The 21055-nt window shown below is 43.6% G+C and overlaps 1 protein-coding gene across 1 annotated transcript in view; it reads left to right on the top strand.

Annotated features, from left to right (window-relative positions):
- The window catches only part of Iqgap2 (IQ motif containing GTPase activating protein 2), a 266744-nt gene that overhangs the window by 219386 nt on the left and 26303 nt on the right, over window positions 1-21055 (top strand). The window contains exons 21-28 of the mRNA XM_028760064.1: window positions 1048-1256; window positions 5039-5188; window positions 7784-7947; window positions 10790-11014; window positions 13268-13408; window positions 13856-13940; window positions 14613-14845; window positions 16992-17124. Of these exons, the coding sequence (XP_028615897.1) occupies window positions 1048-1256; window positions 5039-5188; window positions 7784-7947; window positions 10790-11014; window positions 13268-13408; window positions 13856-13940; window positions 14613-14845; window positions 16992-17124 (1340 nt within the window). The remainder of the gene's footprint in view (window positions 1-1047; window positions 1257-5038; window positions 5189-7783; window positions 7948-10789; window positions 11015-13267; window positions 13409-13855; window positions 13941-14612; window positions 14846-16991; window positions 17125-21055) is intronic.

The following is a 21055-nucleotide window of genomic DNA, read 5'->3' as shown; positions in this document are numbered from 1 at the left end:
CAAGATAAGCAAACAAAGTAGCAACAGAGCAGAACCCAGCCTCATCTCGCAGTGATGGTGACTGCAGACTAGATCCAGCGGCACCTCTCTAGCACAGACTCTAGCACAGATCCTCAGAAGTAGAATTGTAAGATAGATGACTTCTGTGGTCCATGCTGGGCTCCTGGTGAGTCAGTAGGTGTTGGCTAAACTGACCAGAGAATCAAACGGTAACTAAAAGGAAGACGAGCAGGGCCCTTGAGGAGGACTGTCCGACAGGCTACAGAAGCTAGACAGTACTCTTCCAACAATTACTGCTTCTAACTGGTCTCCCCCAGGGTTGGTTTTTACAGTTTACTCAAAGCTGATCTCGTGACACATGTGGAAGTGTCACAGGATCAGAGAATGAAAGCAGAAGCTCTTGGAATTTCTGCACAAATGTTCTCTCAAGACAGGCTGGCTCCTAGGTTCTCAGCAGCTCCTGTTGGTCCGTGCTTAAAAGGACAATGACCAAATTTCAATTTCTAAGATCTTTGTCCTTCGGTCAAGTAGAACATTCATTCAGTCATCCTTGGGCTGATTCCTGCTTGGCCCTTAAAGGCCCCTCTTCTTTGTCTTTCCTTGTTGGCTTTTGCCTAATTCTGACTGCTTCCCAGAGATCCTTTGGGCTGAGAGAAATCGCTTCCTGCTCGAGGCAGCCAGAATTTTAATCTCTTATCTGGTTCAGCCACCAGGTCTTAGAGTCAAGGCCTGCTGATTAACTTTCTTTCCTCATCAATAAGACATAGATAGTACTGTCTGCTCAGTGTCTGCATCTGGTGACCATGGGGGAAAGGCCTGGCTAATGAGTAGTAGATAAGTAGAACACAGAGGGGCCAGGCAGTATCAGTTTGGGGCATTTGTTTATGTGGCTTTGCTTATCTGGCTTTCACTGATGGAGAGTGAGCCACACCGCAGACTGTACATGTCAGTTGGCGTATTTTTGTAGTAGTATTTTAATCACAGAGCTAGCTGCTTTCCCGTTCATGATAATCCTCAATTAAAATATGCCTTCGCTTTTCCCCACAGTTGGCTCTGAAAACCCACCACTAACAGTAATCCGAAAGTTTGTATACCTATTGGACCAGAGTGACTTGGATTTCCAGGAGGAGCTGGAGGTAGCCAGGCTACGAGAAGAAGTAGTGACTAAGATCAGGGCCAATCAGCAGCTGGAGAAGGACCTGAACCTGATGGACATCAAGATTGGACTGTTGGTGAAGAACAGGATCACACTGGAGGTCAGTGGACAGTGAGCCCCTCAGCTCCCAGAAGAGAAATGTGTGTGCATGTGTGCGCACAGGAGGATTGGTCCTGGAAAGCACATTGGGAATTTTGCATAAGTTGTCTAAGGTTTATCATTTTTTTGTTATAAGTTATTCTTTTTCATGCCCCTTGCCCATGACATATTTGTAAAGCTTTTTAACCATGCTGACAAGATTGGCATCATTCAGGGTGGTATAGGTTCTGAAATCATATGATAAAACCTATGTCCATACATACCTTCCTATATAAGAATTTCACCATTTAAAAATACATGTTCTAATAGGAAAATATATCAACCTGATGACAGCAGACAGCACAATAAGGCTGCCGGGACTGAGGTCTTTTCCCAGAATCACTACTGACTGCGTGCGATAAGAGGGCTGCAGACGATCCCGATACATTGAAGGGTGGTATAGTCAGGCCTAGTTTCCAAGTGCCTGCAAAGCGCAAGACAAGTGTGATCTGCTCCCAATAGACACAGCAGTTGCAATACTAAAATACCAAGTGCATATTGACATTGTTGTGTATGGAAAAATACATTATGCATATATTCAGAACACTTAGATTCGAGGCCTAAGTCCTTACAAACACACCTATATGAATGAGCAGAAAGCCATGCAAAATTTCTACCCTGCAAGATCATTCAATCATCCTACAAATGGCAGAGCCTCTGTCATCCGTCCCTAGCCCCCACCAACCAGAAACCACAAACGTCTTCCAATTAATAATGGAAGTTTACACCACTTAACATATGCCCTCAAAACATCCCTGCGGTTTCCATAATGCCCCCAAGGGTGACACTGTGTCACCAGTGGCCTCCACACAACCTCTGAAACATGCTAAAACTACAGAAAAAGAGTCATTATTCTCCAGGAACAAATTCCTAGGGTAGGCTTGCTCTCCATGGCTCTGTTCTTTTCTGGTAGGCCACATCCATTTTTAGAAAGCTGACAGGCCAGGAAGGGAAGTTGAAGTATGGAAGCTTGGTGAGGCCCTGGATATCCAGTCAGAGCTAGAGAACCAGTTCTTGGTGATCTAGCATATGGTGAGAGATGGGAGCCACGGGACACCCCTGGGAAGTGGGTATGGGAATACTCCACCCTCAGACTCCAGACCTGATAAAGATGCCAGAAAGAACGAAAAGGAAGAAAGAAAGAGAGGAGGGGAAGGAAGGGAAGACAAAGGAAAGGAAAGAGAAGAGAAAAAAGAAGAGAAAAGAAAAGAGAACAGTTTGTAACATTAGGAATCCATTATGGTGTTTTATGTGTTGGTTGGTTTTGGGTTTTCGAGACAAGGTTTCGTTCTGTAGACCAGACTGGCCTAAAACTCAGAGATCTGCCTGCCTCTGCCTCCCAGTGCTGGGACTAAAGGCATGTGCCACCACTTCCTGGCTTCATTCTGTCTTCTAAATACTCAAAGATAAAACTACAACCTGTTATGTTTCTAGAAAAAAAGAAAGAAAAGAAAGTCCCTTGATCTTCTTTTCATTTTCATTTGCATGAGAACTTTAAGAGTATAATGTATCCCAAAGAGTCTTTCAGAATGCCTTTTATGGACTTAAAATATATAAACAAGAAATGCCTTTCATCTCAAAATAAAGGCTTAGTTTCACATCAGCAGATACTTTAAACAGTATGTATCTGTGGAAATACAGTCATGTGGCAGATACCCACATCTCTATAAATGTTTAAGGTTTGGGTTTGTTTTATTAAGAGTATTCATTAATAATTGATAGCTATGTAGAACAAACCTAATTTTTTGAGCCAAAACCACTGGTACATAGGTAATGCCAGCTACTGGGGAGGCTAAGGCAGGAGACTTACCTTAGTCCTGGGAACTGGGCATAGGGCATAGGCAAAATTCTGTCCCCTCCCTGCAAAAAGTTCATCCTTCTGTATATACTTTCAAACACTAAATGTACACCCAAGATTTATTATTAAAAGCTAAACTGGTGACTATTAAATACAGAGGCTTTATCTTATCACCGGTAGTTCCATATTTGATTTGATGATAAGGTTAGAACAGTGGAGGTTTGTATATTATGTTACTGTAAAAATGAAGAACAACTTATAACACTAGATAAGGGGGGGTCATTGAATTAGTTACTTCTCTCGATGCTTTTGAAAAATACTTGACAATTTAGTTTTAGGGACAGGTTCTCTTGGCTCACAGTTTGAGGGCACAGTCTAGCGTGGCAATGACAGCTGCAAGAGTTGAGGCATCAGGAATGTGTGGCAGCTGTCACTGCCTCCACAGAGAGGAAGCAGAATGGGGAATGCGGGTGCTGACCCACTGTCTCCATTTTCTACTTTATTTCCTTTGTGGCCTCAGCCGCTGGACTGGTGCCACCACCTTGAAGGTGGGTCTTCCCTCCTTGTCTAAACCTCCCTGCAAACTCCCTCAGACATGCCAGAGGCATCTTCCTAGGCTGTCCCAAAGATAAACTATTTCAATCATGAATTTAGCTTGACTTGTATACTATGTAACCACTAAAAAGTGTCATGGAAAACTAAGGGCAGGAAAATGGTTTACAGTAGAATAGAGAAAAAGACAGTACTTGAACAGTATGACTTCTTTATCAAAGAACTTTATCAAAGGAAACTTTGTGAAGAAATACAGGAAAAGAAAACAGCAGCGTGCTCCTTGAACAACAAAAAAATTAATGTTGAGCATCTCGTCCTTCTTAGCCACATGCATATCTTGTATCTTCTACAGGAAGTGACAGCTCTAGTCCCTTGCATGTTTTGGGGTTCTGAGTCTTTCTGGTTTTTAGTAGTAAGTGCTTGTTTATCTGTTCTGCAGGCATTTTCTCTCATCCTGTAAAGTCATGAAACCTTCTAGTTTTGATGATGGTTGATTTTGTTGTTCCTTTTGTAACATGTATTCTGTGTTATATTGAAGAATATGTTGTCCAGTCCAAAGTCAAAACTGTTAGCTAGTTTTCCTTTCTGCTCCTGTATGTATTTCTGTTTTGAAGTCCTTGTGCTGTGAGGTAGGGATTTTACTCTTCCCTCATGGATGTAGGTATCTAGCTGTTCCACCATCATGTTTTTTTAAAAAGTATTCTTTCTCCATTTAATTTTCCTGATGCTTGCGTTAAATCCTGAGAACAAACAAGTACAGCTTTGGAGAAAGCCTGTGGTAAAGCCTGAGCTCACCCACGAGGTGCAGTTCTTCAATTCAGTGTTCTCTCTTCCTTTGTTTCCAGATGAGAGAAACAGAAAATGCAAGTTGTGGTGTGTGTCTTAGTTTGGGTTTTATTCCTGTGAAGAGATACCATGACTAAGGCAACTCTTATAAAAATAACCATTTTAATTGGGCTGGCTTACAGATTCAGAAGTTTAGTCCACTTCATCGTGGCAGCAAACATGGCAGCAAACATGGCAGCAATGCAGGCAGACAGGGTTCTGGAGGAGCCAAGAGTTCTACATCTTGATGCACAGGCAGCAGGAAAATGTGTGCCACACTGAGCAAGGCTTAAACATATAATACCTCATTGCCCGCCCCCACAGTGACACACTTCCTCCAGCAAGGCCACACCTACTTCAAGAAGGCCACACCTCTTAATAGTGCCACTCCCTATGGGCCAAGCACTTAAGGTCTTTGGGGACCCATTTCTCTTCAAACCTAGAGAGAGAGATTGAGATTGTGTGTGTGTGTGTGTGTGTCTGTGTGTGTCTCTGTGTGTCTGTGTGTGTGTAGGAAAGTGGTAAAGGGTATCAAGGTAAAAATAATGATGTCATAAAATTCTTTGCAGGATGTAATCTCACACAGAAAAAAGCTGAATAAGAAAAAAGGTGGTGAGATCGAAATATTGAATAACACTGACAACCAGGGGATTAAAAGCTTGAGTAAAGAGAGACGGAAAACACTGGAGACTTACCAGCAACTGTTCTACCTTCTACAGGTGAGCACGCTTCTCCCCGACTGTAGCCTGTGGATAAACAACGTGTTTCACGTTTGTGGCTCCTTGCCCATTCCCAGCCAGCAGCTTAGTTACATGCTGTATGTGAAGAGTGTAATAACAGCTTAGGACAACGTTTATAATAACAGCTTAGGAAGTGCTTTTACTAAGTACTAACCGTCACATTAGGTGCTTTACATAGATTAACTCATTGACTTCTTGGTCTAGCCCTGCGCATCGGGATAAGTAACGGCATTCTTCTCATGAAAATGAAGAACCTGAGGCCCAACCAGTAAACGCTAGGCAGCATGCAGGCAGTTAGCCTTCAGCCTTGCTCCCTTCACAGCCGCACTGCACCTCAGTGAGCTGCAGAAGCAACATGTTAATCATGGTGACATCAGCATGGTATTACTAGATTTCATGTGAACCAATGACAAAACTAGTCACTAGAAAAACATATCTGTACCAGGGCCAGACCTCCTCCTTTGGGTGACAGGGCCAGAGAGGTGGGACTATCTTAACCTTATTATTTTCATGGCATTATGTTCTGAACTGAATGTGTTGTAATTTGACATTGCATCCAGGACACTGGATTATGGTTGGACTTTGATGGGTCAGCTATTGGTTTGTTCCTCAATGACTTACTCTTATCTACCTGTTGACAATCTGGTTAGTTCCAGAGGAACCTGGGCAGGTGCAAGTCATAGCAGCAAGCTCCATACCTCAGGAAAACCACCCCTAAAGAGGTGGGCTAGTAGTAGTTCATTGTGTGGCTCAGGCCGGCAGATGCCTGAAACTTTGCTGGATCGCTTCCCTAAGATTGGATACATAGAGAAAACTCACTGCACACACTATAAACACACACTAGCCCCACAGAGAGTACAAAATAACAATTAGAGAGTAGCTTCAAATGGATAGATGTGCCTCTGATGGCCACTGTGTGGCAGCATAGGAGGAAAAATGGCCATGCTTAGCTTTGCCGGTGCAATCCACTGCTAACTTGGCAACCTCTCCCTAAGCAAAGAGCCCCTCCATGCCCCCACCGCCACCTCCACTGAGGCCCCCTTAAGCAGAGGCTCTTTGCTTGTCCAATTCAAAGTAGTGGTCGAGTGTTTAAATCTTAAACACTTGTCAACTTTTTTTCTTGTATCTGTGAAAGTTTTTTTGTATCTTGTCAAGTTTTTGTAGGTTCTTTACGTTTTCAAACTTTGATAGAATTTCTGTTGTAAGAGAGGCGAGAGTGAAGTCATCAAGAATTGTGTTGTTTTACCCTGTTATAACGTGATGTTCACTGAGGTAGAAAGGCCCAGGAACGTGTTTAGAATGCTTACATCACTCTTCAGCCTACAGAAACTGCCACACCGAGAGGAGGAACCACTCAGCCACATGTAGTCTAAGCCTTTACCGCTCCTTGAGTCCAAGGCCAGTGATGAAATGGTAGGAAAGAAAATGGCCTGGATTCCTTCTGTCCTTTGTTCACACTTTAGTCAGGACTCTTCTCCACAGCTGTCCAGCCAGGAGAGGTTGTGCTTAGGTTTGTGTCTCTAGCATGAGTTACACGGGGAATACATTTTTTTAAAATCACAATACCAACATTTAGTTACCAGCAGAAAAGAGGCTAGCAGTCTATAAAACACTGTCCTGGGCTAGAGCCATCTCTCAAGACATTGGAGATTTGATTCCCAGCATCCACACTTGAGTTGGCATCTATAACTCCAGTTCTGGGGTATCTGGGGTATCTGATGGCCTCTAACACCTGCACATAAAATCACATTAATTGAACATTTTCTTTTCTCACAAGCAGTGAGAAGAAGAATAGTCCATCTTTCTGTGTGAATTCCTCCTCTGTGCACACTATGCTTTCTCTCTTAATTTTGGTCCAGTCAGCAAAGCTGCCAGAGGAAGGCATTTAGACCAGAGGCTGGCTCTAATTTCACTGTCTTCTGTGGAACTCTGTTGTCTTTAAATTCCTGTCAATCTCTTGAACTCCTTTTTGGGGGGGGCTAGGGGGTCCTTGTTTTGATTCATGTTCTTTCTGGAATTTCTTTTGTTGGCTATCCTGACTCCTCACCCCCACCCTCTCAGCCTTACCCTTTCTCCTTCTTTAGAGAATGTCATGGAGGGCTGGCTCACTGTCTCCATGTGTCCCAGGGCCTTTTCTTTCTCCTTCTAGACATAGATAGTGTGTATTTCCTTCTATTTACCCATCAACCTTGCTAGGGCGGCTTGGGTACTTTAGTCTGTTCCTTTCTCCTCAGTTCAGATTCTATGCGCCCACCTCCTCTTCTGTGTCTCTATAATAAATATAATATATGGTTAAAAGTACAAAATGTATAAAAGATGACTATAGTGAACAAACCATGTAATGAGCAGCACTGACATCGTAGACCTTCAAACACTGTAGTTGGAAGAAGACTAGCTGATCTCTTTCAGAGGCCGTGTGCTAGAAACCCATCTGTGTCTCATGACGCATTCAGTCATGGAAGAGTGGAGAATCAGATGCCACACTCTGCTTTCATACACACACACACACACACACACATACATATATATCAACCTCTAGTTCACAGGGCTGACTGTTCCCACCTTCTCTTGTAGACCAAGCCTTCATACCTGGCTAAGCTGATTTTCCAGATGCCACAGAACAAGTCAACGAAATTCATGGACACCGTCATCTTCACACTGTACAATTACGCCTCTAACCAAAGGGAGGAGTACCTGCTGCTCAGGCTCTTCAAAACCGCTCTGGAGGAAGAAATCAAGTGGGTATCAAATCCGTGAGAGAGTACCAAGGCGGGCTCCTCCAGTTAGCGGTGGGCTAGCTCGGGGCTCCTCTGGGTAGTGGTGGGCTAGCTCAGGCTGATGTACATAAGTTTAAATGGAACTTACAGTAGAATTCCATTCAAAATACAATTGAAACACGTTAAGTTTGGTGAGACCAAAATGGAATTTTGATTGATAGTTGAATTTCAGGGTTTTTGGAGCTATTAGCTGCAGATTTCTCCTACTGGAGATCCAACGGAATCAGTTTTCTATTGTCTAATGTCTCCAATAGCTGAAAACCAGAGGCTTATTGGAAGTCCGTGAGAGGAATTACTTTCTAATTCTGAGTAGCAGCATCTTCAACAAGTAGGGCAGAGGTTCCGATCTCTGCTAAACAGCTGGTCTTCCTTTCTTATTAGAATTTCAGCAAATTTTCCTGATTTTTTTTTGACTCAGTTAATATAAAAATTATATAGGTAGCTAAATAAATTAGTCCCCCAAAATGCATGAGATGTGTCCAGCAAGAGTGGATCTTACTTGCCTTTGTAACCTCCTGGAACCACAAGCTCTGCCAGCCCTTAGGGGCCTCTGAAGCACATAAGCCGGGCACCTGCACCCTTGGAGGATGGCTGGAGAGGCACAGTGGCCAGCAGTGCAGTGTGCTGAGTGCGTGACACATGCCAGGTCAGAGGGCTGTGGAGGAAAGGTCAGCTGAATTCAATTTTTATGAGAGAGCAGCTGCCTGCCCAGGTTTTGAGGCATCGCTGTAAGAACTAGAAAGGGGTAGAAGCAGAAAGAAGGTAGATTTGTCTGGCCAGGGTGAATCGGCAAAGTTGGGCTGGGTCCATGTCACAAGAAACCCTGAGGGAAGGCTGGGTGTTGGGGCTTTGTTTACCTTTCCTTATTTTAAGATTCACTCTGTGTGTGTGTTTGTGTATGTGTGTGTGTGTGTGTCTGTGTGTGTGTGTCTGATGTATAAGTGTGGTCTGTGTGTGTGTGTGTTTGGTGTGTGTGGTATGTATCTGAGATGTGTGTGTGTGTGTCTGGGGTATGTGTATATGTCTGGGGTGTGTATGTTTGTATCTGTGTGTGCGTGTGTGGTGTGCGTGTGTCTGTGTGTATGTCTGATGTATGTGTGATGTGTGTGTGTGTTTGGTGTGTGTGGTATGTCTGGGGTGTGTATGTTTGTGTCTGTGTGGTGTGTGTGTGTGTATGTGTGGTACATGTGTCTGTGATATGTGGTGGGGAGGGAGGTATCTGGTGTATATGTCTATGATCTGTGTGTGGCATGGTACATGTGTCTATGATATGTGGTGTGTGTGTGTGATGTGGTATGATGTGTGTGTGTGTGCGTGTGTGCGTGTATGTGTGTGCCTCACAAAGGTCAGCAGAGGGTATTGGATCCCTGGACCTAGAGTTACAGGCAGTTGTAAAACACCAGACCTGGGTCCTGGGAACCAAACTCTCGTCCTTTGGAGGAGTGAAAAGCACTTTTAACTGCTGAGCCATGTTTCCAACCTCTCTCTTTACCTTTACAAAAGGTTTCAGACCACATTGATTGTTTTTTTTTTTTTTAAGAAAAAAATCTGAGCAAAGTGTATGTATGCTGAATGACATGAAGCTACCCGAGTCAGAAAAATGAGGAGCGTCATAGGAAAACGTGGTTTGTGTGTTTAAAACTCTGAGTGTGAACAATAGAGGACATTTTGGTAAAAATATATAAACAAAAATATTAAGTTCCAAAGTGGTCCCTAAGAAGGAGGTGTGGATTTAAAATTCAGACCTGAGGACAGGTCCCAGAGAGAGGAACTCCCTCAAGCTCTGTGTGTCTGTGAATGAGGGGACAGCATGCCAGACTTTGATGGATCAGTAACTGGTCTTGGCCGGATCACTGACTTTACCTCATCCATCTTACCAGCCCAGGCAACTGGTTAAAAAAGAAGAGAGGCCGGAGTGGTGCTAGCACACGCCTTTAATCCCAGCACTCAGGAGGCAGAGGCAGGCAGATCTCTGTGGGCTCAAGGCCATCAAGTTTCAGGACAGGCAGAGTTGTTACACAAAGAAACTGTGTGTGTGTGTGTGTGTGTGTGTGTGTGTGTGTGTGTGTGAGAGAGAGGGGGGGGGGAGAGAGAGAAGGAGAGAGAGAGAGAATATTTAACTATGAAGGAATGGGTAGGTCCAATAAAGACTAGAATAGACTGTACTACAAAAGAGGGAGCCTTAGACAAGAGGAAATCTTCAGAGCCAGGTAGCTCGGCTATGAGATGCAGCCAGATGCCACGTGGCAGCAAACTTAAGAGGGACCTGAAGACGTCGGAGCAGTTCATTCAACCAAGAAAAACTTCTTCAAAATGCGGTGAACAGAGGGACAGTATCACCAGCTATCTTAGTCATGGTCCATTTGCAGCTCATCCCTCCCTGTAGGGTGAGACCAAGGCTGTAGCTTAAGTCTCCAGGCCTTGAATTGCTTGAGTAAGAAATACACCTCTTGGGGGCTGGTGAGATGGCTCAGTGGTTAAGAACACCTCCTGCTCTTCTGGAGGTCACAAGTTCAAATCCCAGCAACCACATGGTGGTTCACAACCATCTACAATGAGATCTAATGCCCTCTTATGGGTATCTGAAGACAGCAACAATGTACTTATAATAAACTTAAAAAAAAATTTTAAAAAAAGAAATATACCTCTTACAAGTGGCGGTTTATGTTGAAACTGTATCAATTCTGTTTTGTATGAAGAACAATAAAACTCTGCAAAGCTCTTAGGTGCCTCAGATAGTCTATCTTGTTTAAAACTCTCTCCAAAGAAGCCAACCATCTTGTCTTGGCTTGGGCTTTCTTAGGTCAAAGGTGGACCAGGTTCAAGACATAGTGACAGGCAACCCTACAGTCATCAAGATGGTTGTCAGCTTCAACAGAGGTGCCCGGGGACAGAACACCCTGCGCCAGCTCCTGGCTCCCGTGGTGAAAGAGATCATTGAGGACGAGGACCTGGTCATCAACACCAATCCTGTGGAGGTATACAAGGCTTGGGTGAACCAACTGGAAACACAGACTGGAGAGGCCAGGTAACAGAGGCCACGAAAGGCTGGCTTTGTCATGCTTTGTAACATTCATTCTGAAAAGTTTTATTTGTTTGGTTGAGTTTTGTTTTGAATTTTGTGTCCATTTTACTCTTTGTTGTATGCGTGTGTCTGGTACCCAGAGAGGTCAGAACAGGACAGCCGATCTCCTGAAATGAAGAGTTGTGGATGGTTGTAACCCACAATATGGGTGCTAGGAATTGGACAGGGGTCCTCTGCAAGAGCAACTAGTTCTCTTAACTTCTGAGCCATCTCTGCAGCATCTTATGTTCATCTGCACATGTATACTCTTAAGTCCTGCTAAGGGGGAACAAAAAGTTACTATCAAAAGTAATTTTTTTAATCTGAAATGTAATCTTCCCTTAATATGCCTATGCTGTTCAAATTCCTAAACGGGTGTGTGTGTGTGTGTGTGTGTACGTTTATCTACTCTCTTTTTTGGAAATAGGCTGTCTCACTGGCCTGGAATTTACAATTCAGTGAGGCTGGTAGGTCAGTTAGCTCCAGGCATCCTCCTGTCTCCATCGCTCCAGAGCTGGGATTTACCAGCATCCCTGGCCTCTCTTCCTAGGGAGACCTCCATCCCTGGTCTCTGGCACTATCACGCATGTCCCCACCGTTGTGCATAAGCGCTTTGCTGCCTGAGTAAGATCCCAGCTTCCTCTTCATAACGTCAGTGGTATTTTCACATTTCAGAAGCAGCGGCTCCCATCTCTGCCCCTCTAACTCCATTCCGTGCTTATTCTTTGTGTTTCTAAAGCTAGAGCAGAAATCCTTTGTCAGCCTCCTCCTCGGTGGCTGTAAGCAGCCATGGTTCAGGTGGGCTCAGCTTCTTCTGGGGGTGTTTGTGATCTAAGGGCCCAAGCTTCTGTTTTCCTACAAGAGGACATAAGTAATTAAGAAGCACAGAGAATTGTGTGGGCTGCTGTCATAGCACTGTTTGTCATAGTGAGAAGCCGTGAAACTCAAAATATTTATGTTGGGATTTACTTATTAAATGCATTTATACCACATAGTGGGGTAAGTGCCTGTTGGAGTGGTAGTGTAAAGTTATACTTATTGACAGTGACGATAGGTTCATGGTATATCTTGATTTTATACTTCAGTCCAATGACCTGTTTTTTAAAAAAAAAAAAATCAGTCATATATATGCATATACCTAGGGTTTCAAGGGTTTCAGTTGTACAAAATTTCCTTGTACCCATGAGTGTGTGAGGCTTATACACATATACACAGAAGGGCTTGGCAAGTTATTTACTAAGATATGAAAAAAATCAGTACTAATTTCTTACTTGCTTATATGCAGGCTTTTGTTTTTTTCTGTTTTTGTTTTTCTTTTTACTATAATGAAAGCATAAGATTTTTAATGCATAAAAAATTTAAAGGAAGCCAGGCAAGCCACACTTACAATTCTAATACTTGGGAGATGGGGCATGAAGATCAGAAGTCTGAGGCTAGCCTCAGTATGGTAGTTAGAAGGAAAAAAGTTCCAATTGACTCATATATTTGAATACTCTGTCCCCAGTTGGTAGAGCTTTTGGGGAGGATTAGGAGGTGTGGCCTTTTGGAGGTGTCACTGGGGTTGGGTTTTGAGGCTTCAAAAGCCCACACCATTCCCAGTTAGCTCCCTCTGATTTCAGATCTGCATATGAGCTCTCAGCTACTGCCTCAATGCCATGCCCTCCTGCATCCATGTTCCCTGCTGTGACTCTAACCCTTTGGAACCATGAGCCCCAAATGTTTTCTTTCATAAGTTGTCTTGGTCATGTGTCACAGCAGCAGAAAAGTAACTGACATACTGACCTACATAAAGGCCAGCCTGGACTATGAGAGCCTCAGAAACTTAAAAAAAAAAAAAAAGATAGGGGTTGAGGTTGTAGATCAATAGTAAAGCATTTACCTACCATGCACAAAGCTATAGGTTCATTCAACAGGAAAAGGGGAAGGGAGGGAGGGAGGGAGAGAAGGAGAAAGTTTTAACTGAGTCTACATTACCTGGTCTACCCTTTATCATTCCTTTAAAGCTATGTTGGATGCTTGGAGTCCTTCCTGATTCATCAGTAGTGGAAGGTGCACTACGTATGTCTTACTTAGCAAAACCGTGTTGCTGGAGTCATGGGCAACCTCCAGTTCATCCAGCTCATTCCACAGAGCTTGACTACAGAGCCCACTAGTGGGAGGCTGGTGCTCACATGTGTACCTCAGAACCTGTTTATTTGAACCCTTGTTGTATTCCAGCAAGCTGCCTTACGATGTGACCACAGAGCAAGCCCTGACATACCCGGAGGTGAAGAATAAACTAGAGGCATCTATTGAAAACCTGAGGAAGGTCACCGACAAAGTCCTGGGCTCCATCATCTCTTCCCTCGATCTGCTGCCGTAAGTTGATTCATAGCTACTTTAGCAGTCTTTGCTGAAGTTCTTGGAATATTACCTAAGCCACTGAAGTAAAGACAGGAATTCTCCCTTGTGTCGTGTTTACTATTTAGCATTAGGATCTAGAGCCAGGCATGGTGATTATGAATATGAGACCCTATCTTAAAACAAAACAAAAACAAAAAGAAATCCAAGGTGGCCTGCACAATGATTTTAATTCATAGCACCCTCTAATGAAGGCGCACTACCCTGGCTGTAGCCACACCCCGCGCTCAGGTGTTAGAAGCAGCGGAAGCCCTGTGACTCCAGCAACGGAAACCCCGTGACTCCATCGCATCTCACTTTATGTTGAATTTTTAGGCTGAGCGTTGGTTGACTGGAACAATTTGCTGTCTTTTGCTCACTTAGCGTTTTTCCATTATTTTCTTTTGTCATCTGTTCCACGTATAGTTATGGATTGAGGTATATAGCCAAAGTACTGAAGAACTCGATCCGTGAGAAATTCCCCGATGCCACAGAAGAAGAGCTGTTAAAGGTAGACTCTCAAGGGCGACCTCTCCGCAGCTTCTCTGGGGGGTTCTGAGCCAGAATTGCCAAGGGACGGTTGTGTAACATTCTTCTTCCTGTGTGACAATAGCTGTAGATCGTCTGTATGTGATGGCTGTTGTGGTTATTGTCTACTGAGGCTAATCTAGAAACTTCAGACACCATTGCAACTCTCTATATTAGAACGTTTGAGGGTCATAAGCCTATTTTTCACTGAAAAGAACTGTGTGACATATAATGTTAGTGCTGGGTTGTGTTTACCTCCTTGATCTAACACTTAGTAAAGGAATCGTGTCAGAGGCAGTGAGAGGGCTCAGTGGGTAAAGATATTTGCCACCAAGTCTGTCAACCTAAGTTTGATCCCCAAGACTCACATGGTAGAGAATGAGAATCAACTTCTACAAGTTGTCCTTTGAATTCTACATGTGCACCATGACATGTGTGTATACATACACATAAAGAAATAGACAGACAGACAGATAAATATATAAGTGATGTAATTCTTAAAAATGTAAATGCTAAAAAAGATTTGTGTCTGAAAATGCCCCACTCTTGCAGAAAATGGAAATGTAAAAAAAAAAAAAACCAAATATGTATACTTAAAGATAAAAAGCAACCAGAGTTGGTTTGTCTCTTAAAAATGCCCTTTCCCCTTGTGCAGATTGTTGGGAACCTCCTCTACTACCGGTATATGAACCCAGCCATTGTGGCTCCCGATGGCTTTGACATCATTGACATGACAGCCGGAGGTCAGATCAACTCCAACCAGAGGAGGAACCTGGGATCCGTGGCGAAGGTTCTGCAACACGCAGCCTCCAACAAGCTGTTTGAGGGAGAGAATGAGCATTTGTCGTCCATGAACAATTATCTATCAGAGACCTATCAGGAATTCAGGTGAGAGGGTCTATTCTTTTAAAGAACAACGTGGGAGAACAGACAATGATATTCTGTACATAGAACTAAGCCCATGGAGGAAGGCAAGAGCCCCACGAGGCTGCGTGCCCTCCAGCAGTTGCCACAGGAAAATGAAGGAAAGGAACTGACAAGATGTTCTCACTCAGGCTGGTTGTTCCTACCCCACCCCCTCCTTCCTGCTACACTGAAGCCTTCCTGCTTTAGGATCTGTGCTTCTGATAAAACACTCTCCCTGATGTGGGACACACAATCGTAGTGTTTAGAATAAGACACTCAAAATAACTGATTTTGTTTTGTTGAAAAAACATAACTTTGGGTTTTTTTCCCCCCAAATTGTTTTCCAACGGGGAAGAATTTGCTTTCTCTTCAACAATGGTAGGAAATGATGTGATTCCTTTGGGAAGGCTGGGGAACCCCAGCTTTTGTATTTATAGGGGATCTTGTGTGAATATGCCTCCCCTGCCCTGAAGCCCTTCTCCATTACCCATATAGGAGTTAAATTGTTAACTATTGCCTGTGTTTCTTTCTCCTAATTCTGTCACTAATGATTCCATGAGGACAGAGGAGAGAGCCCTGCTGACAGTCACTTGTGCATCTGGAAGCTCTGAACAGACACTTCCATCTTGGCTTGTGTTTGCTTTCTTGTCTGCAGCAGATTATAGAACTTATGTGACATCAGTGTGACCTCTGTCCTCCTCACTTGGACGGGGACTTCCCATTCCTCTGGGCTCACAGTTTATCGACTGATTCCCATCTCTGTGTGGGATCTGTGCCATTCAGGAGAAGGTTGCCCCAAATCCTCTCGCAATGGGAAGTTTCTGTTTCCTCAGAGCCAATTTTAGTTCTCTTCACTCAGGAGAAACGATGTTGCTCGTGTTCCTCACAAACCCTCAATGTTCTTAGCCCTTCCCTTGCCTTCAGGTATTTGTTTGAGACAAGGCCTCCCTATGTAGCACTGGCTGGCCTGGCACCCACTCTGTTGACCAGCCTGATCTCGAACTCATAAAGATCTGCCTGCCTCTGTCTCCTGAGTGCTAGGAATAAAGGTACTCGTTAGCACACCTGGCTCCTTTTTTCTTGTTAGCCCTGTCTCCTGATTTCCCAAGATTATCCTCCTAAATGCGACCTTTTTGTCTTTCACTGGTCTTTATTCTCGTCATTCCTCAGCACCCCATGAACAATTATAAGCAAAACCCAAGAGGAAGACCTACCCTTACTGAGGAGCATGAATGACCCCGAAACATGGCTGTCCCACCCAACCCAGGGTTGGGAAGAGAGAAATCAGTTCCTGTACAGAGGTCTCAGGTGCCCTAGAAAACATGTCATAGAAGATTTCAGGCATAAGAATCACTTGAAACTGTATAGAATAAAACACACACACACATATTACACACATATATTATACATACACATATATACTACACACACATATTATGCTCACACACATGCTACATATACACATGTCACACACAGTCATTTACATGTGTATGTGTATTAAGCATGTGTGTGCATTGGGTGGGTCATGTGCATGTGTATACACATACATATAGAAGAAAGAGGTTGACACTGGGTATCTTCCTATGTCACCTTCTACTTTATGTTTGAGACATGGCCTCTCACTGAACCCAGAGCTCATTAGTTTGGCTAGGCTGACTGGCCAATGAGCTCCCAGCATTTGCCTGTCTCTGCCTTCCTCTCCATTAGTCTGGGTCCAGGCACATACCATCATACCCATGTATGGTGCCTGAGTTACACACTCTGGCGTTCATGCTTCACCCATTGGGCCAGCTCCCCAACCCCAAGGAATTCTTCATCTTAACATTTTCATTGAAATTCCAGGGGTCAGTTTTAAAAATTATAACATTATTAAGAAATCCCATCCAGGATTTGATCACACTGAGTCACAGGGCCAAGTCCCACATTTATCTCTCATCCTGTCTGAAGACCAGTTTGAGGTCCAGCATCCAGCAATACGGTCAAGCACTGATGAGCCACCCTGGAAGACACTATAACAAGTGTCCCAAGCTTGGAGTGGAGGGGTGCTCTAGCCAACATTTCAAAACTTAGTTTAGTAGAGTTACAAATTTGACTCTGTCTTAACACCCCCGTTTTTCCCTATTTCTAGGAAATATTTTCAAGAAGCATGTGATGTCCCTGAACCAGAAGAGAAGTTTAATATGGACAAATACACAGACTTGGTGACCGTCAGCAAACCAGTTATTTACATATCAATAGAAGAAATCATCAATACACATTTAGTAAGTAGGGTCAAAGAGGGGTCTCGGCCTGGGCCACGGATCAGACTAGTGGCTAGTCCCCGCAGAAATTGCCTGTGCTCACGTGTCTGTTTTTAAGCCCAGAAAGCTTCTCCCATAATTATTCCCCGGCTCTTGGACCTTAGTAAAACCATTGCCAAGCAAGACAGTTAACCTTTGCAATACAACATGGTACAGGAACAGTTTAAACCCAGAAGAAGCACAAGCCTGGGCTTTGCTCACCCACCGGAGCTGTACTGTCCAGACCCACCCGCTTCTGCCCCTCTCAGGAGTGCTTTTACATTTGCAGCCATTTTCTGGTGAATGGAGATCGTACTCTCTCTTCTGATGCGGGGATATACATCACTTAATCTTAGCCAAAAGGTCAGGAAGTGAAGTGTTGCTCAGAGAGGGGTTGGGGTGGAAAACGCAACTATGCAGGCAGATAAGGAACCCCCTCCTTCCTCCTTCGGAGATGTGCTGCCATTGTTTTAAAACCAGGTTTCTTAGAATTTCGGTCTGTGCTATGTCACAGTGCCTGTGTCACATGCAAGCATCCCAATCAGCCACCAGCACTCCGCAGTGACTGACTCCAGGAAGGAACTGGGAAGTCTTGGGTAGCTTTTCCAAACTTTCTGATAAAGAGAAGCCAGGAACCGGAGGTTGAATTGCTAATTGGAGCTTAATTTGCTTTCAAACGCAATTGGAATTAAGTTTGGTTTGTGGAATTTTTATTGTTTTGTTCTTTTCTCAAGGCAAGACTAGCACTTGCTAGCCAGCTCTAACTGGATTCAAATTCAAGATCCTCCTGTTTCCGCCTCACTCATGCACACAGGCATCCACCTCCACACTGTACCACAGCATCGCCTAATTCAGCCAGAATATTATTTATTTACTTGGGTTTTGGGTTGGGGGAGGGGTAGAGGGCTTAAGACAATACTTTACTCTATAGCTCAGGCTATACTCAAAAATTACTGTGTAGCTCAGGCTAGCCTCAGACTCATTATGATCTTAGCCTCCAGAGTGGTAGGATTACAGATATGAGCCACCAGGGTCTGCTGGGAATTAGGTTTTGAAAAGGTCACTTTTTCCACGAACAATTTTAAATTTTACTAGTCTAAACAGGGTCCTGGGATGGTTCAGAAATATACCCCAGGCCACTCAGATCCAAACCTGCATCCTAATGATACCAGGGATTCATGTCCACACCAACATTCTAGAAATCTAGATATTTCAGTGAAGAATAGATCTGACTTTGGATTGTACTCAATATTAGAGGTTACAAACACCTAGCCCAGTACTTCAGACCCCAGTACTTCAGACCTCGCAGACTTGGGGCAGACTGGCTGCTGGGAAGTCCAGCTTTTCATCATGAAGCATCTTCACAGCTTAAATGTGGGTCTGGAGGAAAGCAGGACCCAGTTTTGACTTTCATCTTGCAAGACTGAAACAGGGAACTTATCTGATGCTTGCCACAAGCTCTCAATATGTACCAATCAAATGAGTAGCTTTGAGTTAATCAATTTCCTTTCTGCAGGTCCCCTAGATCAATATCGAAAGTGTCCAACAAGGAACTGCTTCCAAAAATTACTTTGTAATGAATAAGTAAACATATACATTTCATATTTGATCCACTTTGCTTGCATGCTTGCAGGAAGGAACGCAGACATGCAGAAGTAGCGGGACATTCCCTTTGAGAGTGAGGTTCTTTCTCAGGGGTGGCAGAGAGAAAATGTTACTGAGTTCATTTAGACTGCTGGGATTTAAAGAGGAACAGTCTGCTCCTGTGCCAACAAGAATTGAAAACAGAACAGGTCCTGGGGACAGGGCTGGTGACTGACTTGAAATGCCTTTGTGCTGGATTGGGAACAGATGTAACAGGACAGTGCGTCACAGCCCAGTCTGTCTGCTGTCTGAGTGAGGAGGCGTCTGTGGCAGACACAGCTCCTCAGCTGCGTGACCTGCCAAACTCATGGCTGTGTGCTTGCTCCTGGTTCTCTGCAAAACTCGGAACTTCAACATCAGCTCTTTAAGACAGACTAAGAATGATCTACATTCCCTAATTAACATGATAAAGGGTAGACACTGGCTACCTAGAATAAATCCTCCATTCCAGAGATAGCAGCCAGATCGGCTGGCCTGTCTCCAAAGAGAATTAGAACATAAATAAATTCACCATCCAGTGGATTTTCTTCTCTAACTCCCCCACCAAAAAAGAAAAGCACACTTCAAGATTCTGCTGTTCTGCCTTTATACCATCTCTCTGTCCGTGTCTTTCCTTGAAACTACTCACTTTTAAAAAAGCAATGCATAACCCTTTACTTTAAATTTAAGTATGTCTGTCATGAGAAACTGGCATGCCTTGCCTTAAACAGAAGCTTTAGAAGAAAACAAATGTGATGCGCTTAGGCACGCCGCCCCATTGGTTGCCCACCTAGGGCACTCTGAGCTCCGGCACTGCATCCATGGAATGTGGCGGTACATGTATCCAACCTCGGTGCTCAGGAAAGTGAGGCAGGAGGATCAGAAGTAGGTTAGCTGCATACCGAGTTCAAGACCGACCTGCACCACATGAGACCCTTTCTTTAAGAAAATAAGTACAATGAACACAGATAGATTGGATGCATTCGTTCCCTTGCCTTGGAGCTCTTCAGTTTAAAATCCAGTCAGCTCCTGGTGTGGTGATGCATGCCTATAATCCCAGTCCTAGGAAGGCGGAGGCAAGAGAATTGCCATGGGTTTGAGACTGGGTTACATAGCAAGTAACAGGCTATCACATACTATAAAGCAAAATGTTATTTATAGAGGAGGAAGAAGAGAGAGGGGGGAGGGGAGGGGAAGGGAGAGAAGAGGAGAGAAGAGAGAAGAGAAGGAAGCCATTACCCACACTATTGGCAAGTGTCAGGGAACTGTTAAGAAAAATTCAACATTAAACAACCCTCAGGATGAGTCACCTTTAATCCCAGCACTCTAAAGGCAAAAACTGGTTGGTTGCTGTGAGTTCAGGTCCAACCTGGTCTATACAGTGAGTTCCAGGCGAGCCAAGGCTACTCAGAGAAATACTCTCAAAAATATATAAGGAAACAGCCTTTCATTAATTTTACAGATTAGGAGATTGGATTAAATCAGCAAAGAATAGATAAGTAAAACTTATGGTCCAGAAATAAGCCCTCAAATGTACTGTTAATGCATTTAATTAGAGGTTAAGCCATTTAAATTGAAAAAAAAAAGTGTTTTTCATGATGCTGGGATAACTTCAAATCCACATGCTAAGAAGTGAAGCTAGATCCCTTCCTCAAACCTAACTGTCTCAAAATGAATCACAGTTAAGTGTAAAAGTAAAAAGTATAAAATTCTTGGAATAAGATATAAGAGTAAATTTTCATGGCCCTGGAGTAAACTGTGATTTTATAAGTAGGACACAAAACACACAGAAGTCAACAGAAAGAAATGAACTTCACCAAAGTTGACAGTTATTGTGACTAGTGACATCAAAAAGTTAACTTTGCATCTAAGAGAATTTAAAAAAAGTAATTGCAGCGTACTGTCTGCTACAGGTTTTGCATCTAGAATGCAAATCCTCTACCTCTCAATGGTGAGGAGAGAAATTATTTCATTTGGGTTTTGTGTGGGTTTGTTTGTTTGTTTGTTTGTTTGTTTTGGGTTTTTCAAGGCAGGGTTTCTCTGTGTAGCCCTGGCTGTCCTAAAACTCACTCTGTAGACCAAGCTGGCCTCAAACTCACATAAATCCACCTACTTTTGCCTCCCAAGTGCTGGGACTAAAGACATGCACCACCACGCCCAGCTCAAATGATCCAGCTTTAATATGAGAGCCAGATATCAAACAACACAGCAAAAAAAAAGGCAGCCCATGGAATAGGAGAAAGCATTTGAGAGGGATATGTCTGGTAGAAAGTTAATATATGCAACATAT

Source organism: Grammomys surdaster, unplaced genomic scaffold, assembly GCF_004785775.1.
Source record: "Grammomys surdaster isolate TR1022 unplaced genomic scaffold, NIH_TR_1.0 126391, whole genome shotgun sequence".
Classification (NCBI taxonomy): domain Eukaryota; kingdom Metazoa; phylum Chordata; class Mammalia; order Rodentia; family Muridae; genus Grammomys; species Grammomys surdaster.
Note: the sequence above shows the minus strand (reverse complement) of the source record. Positions and strands in the feature narration are given on the sequence as shown.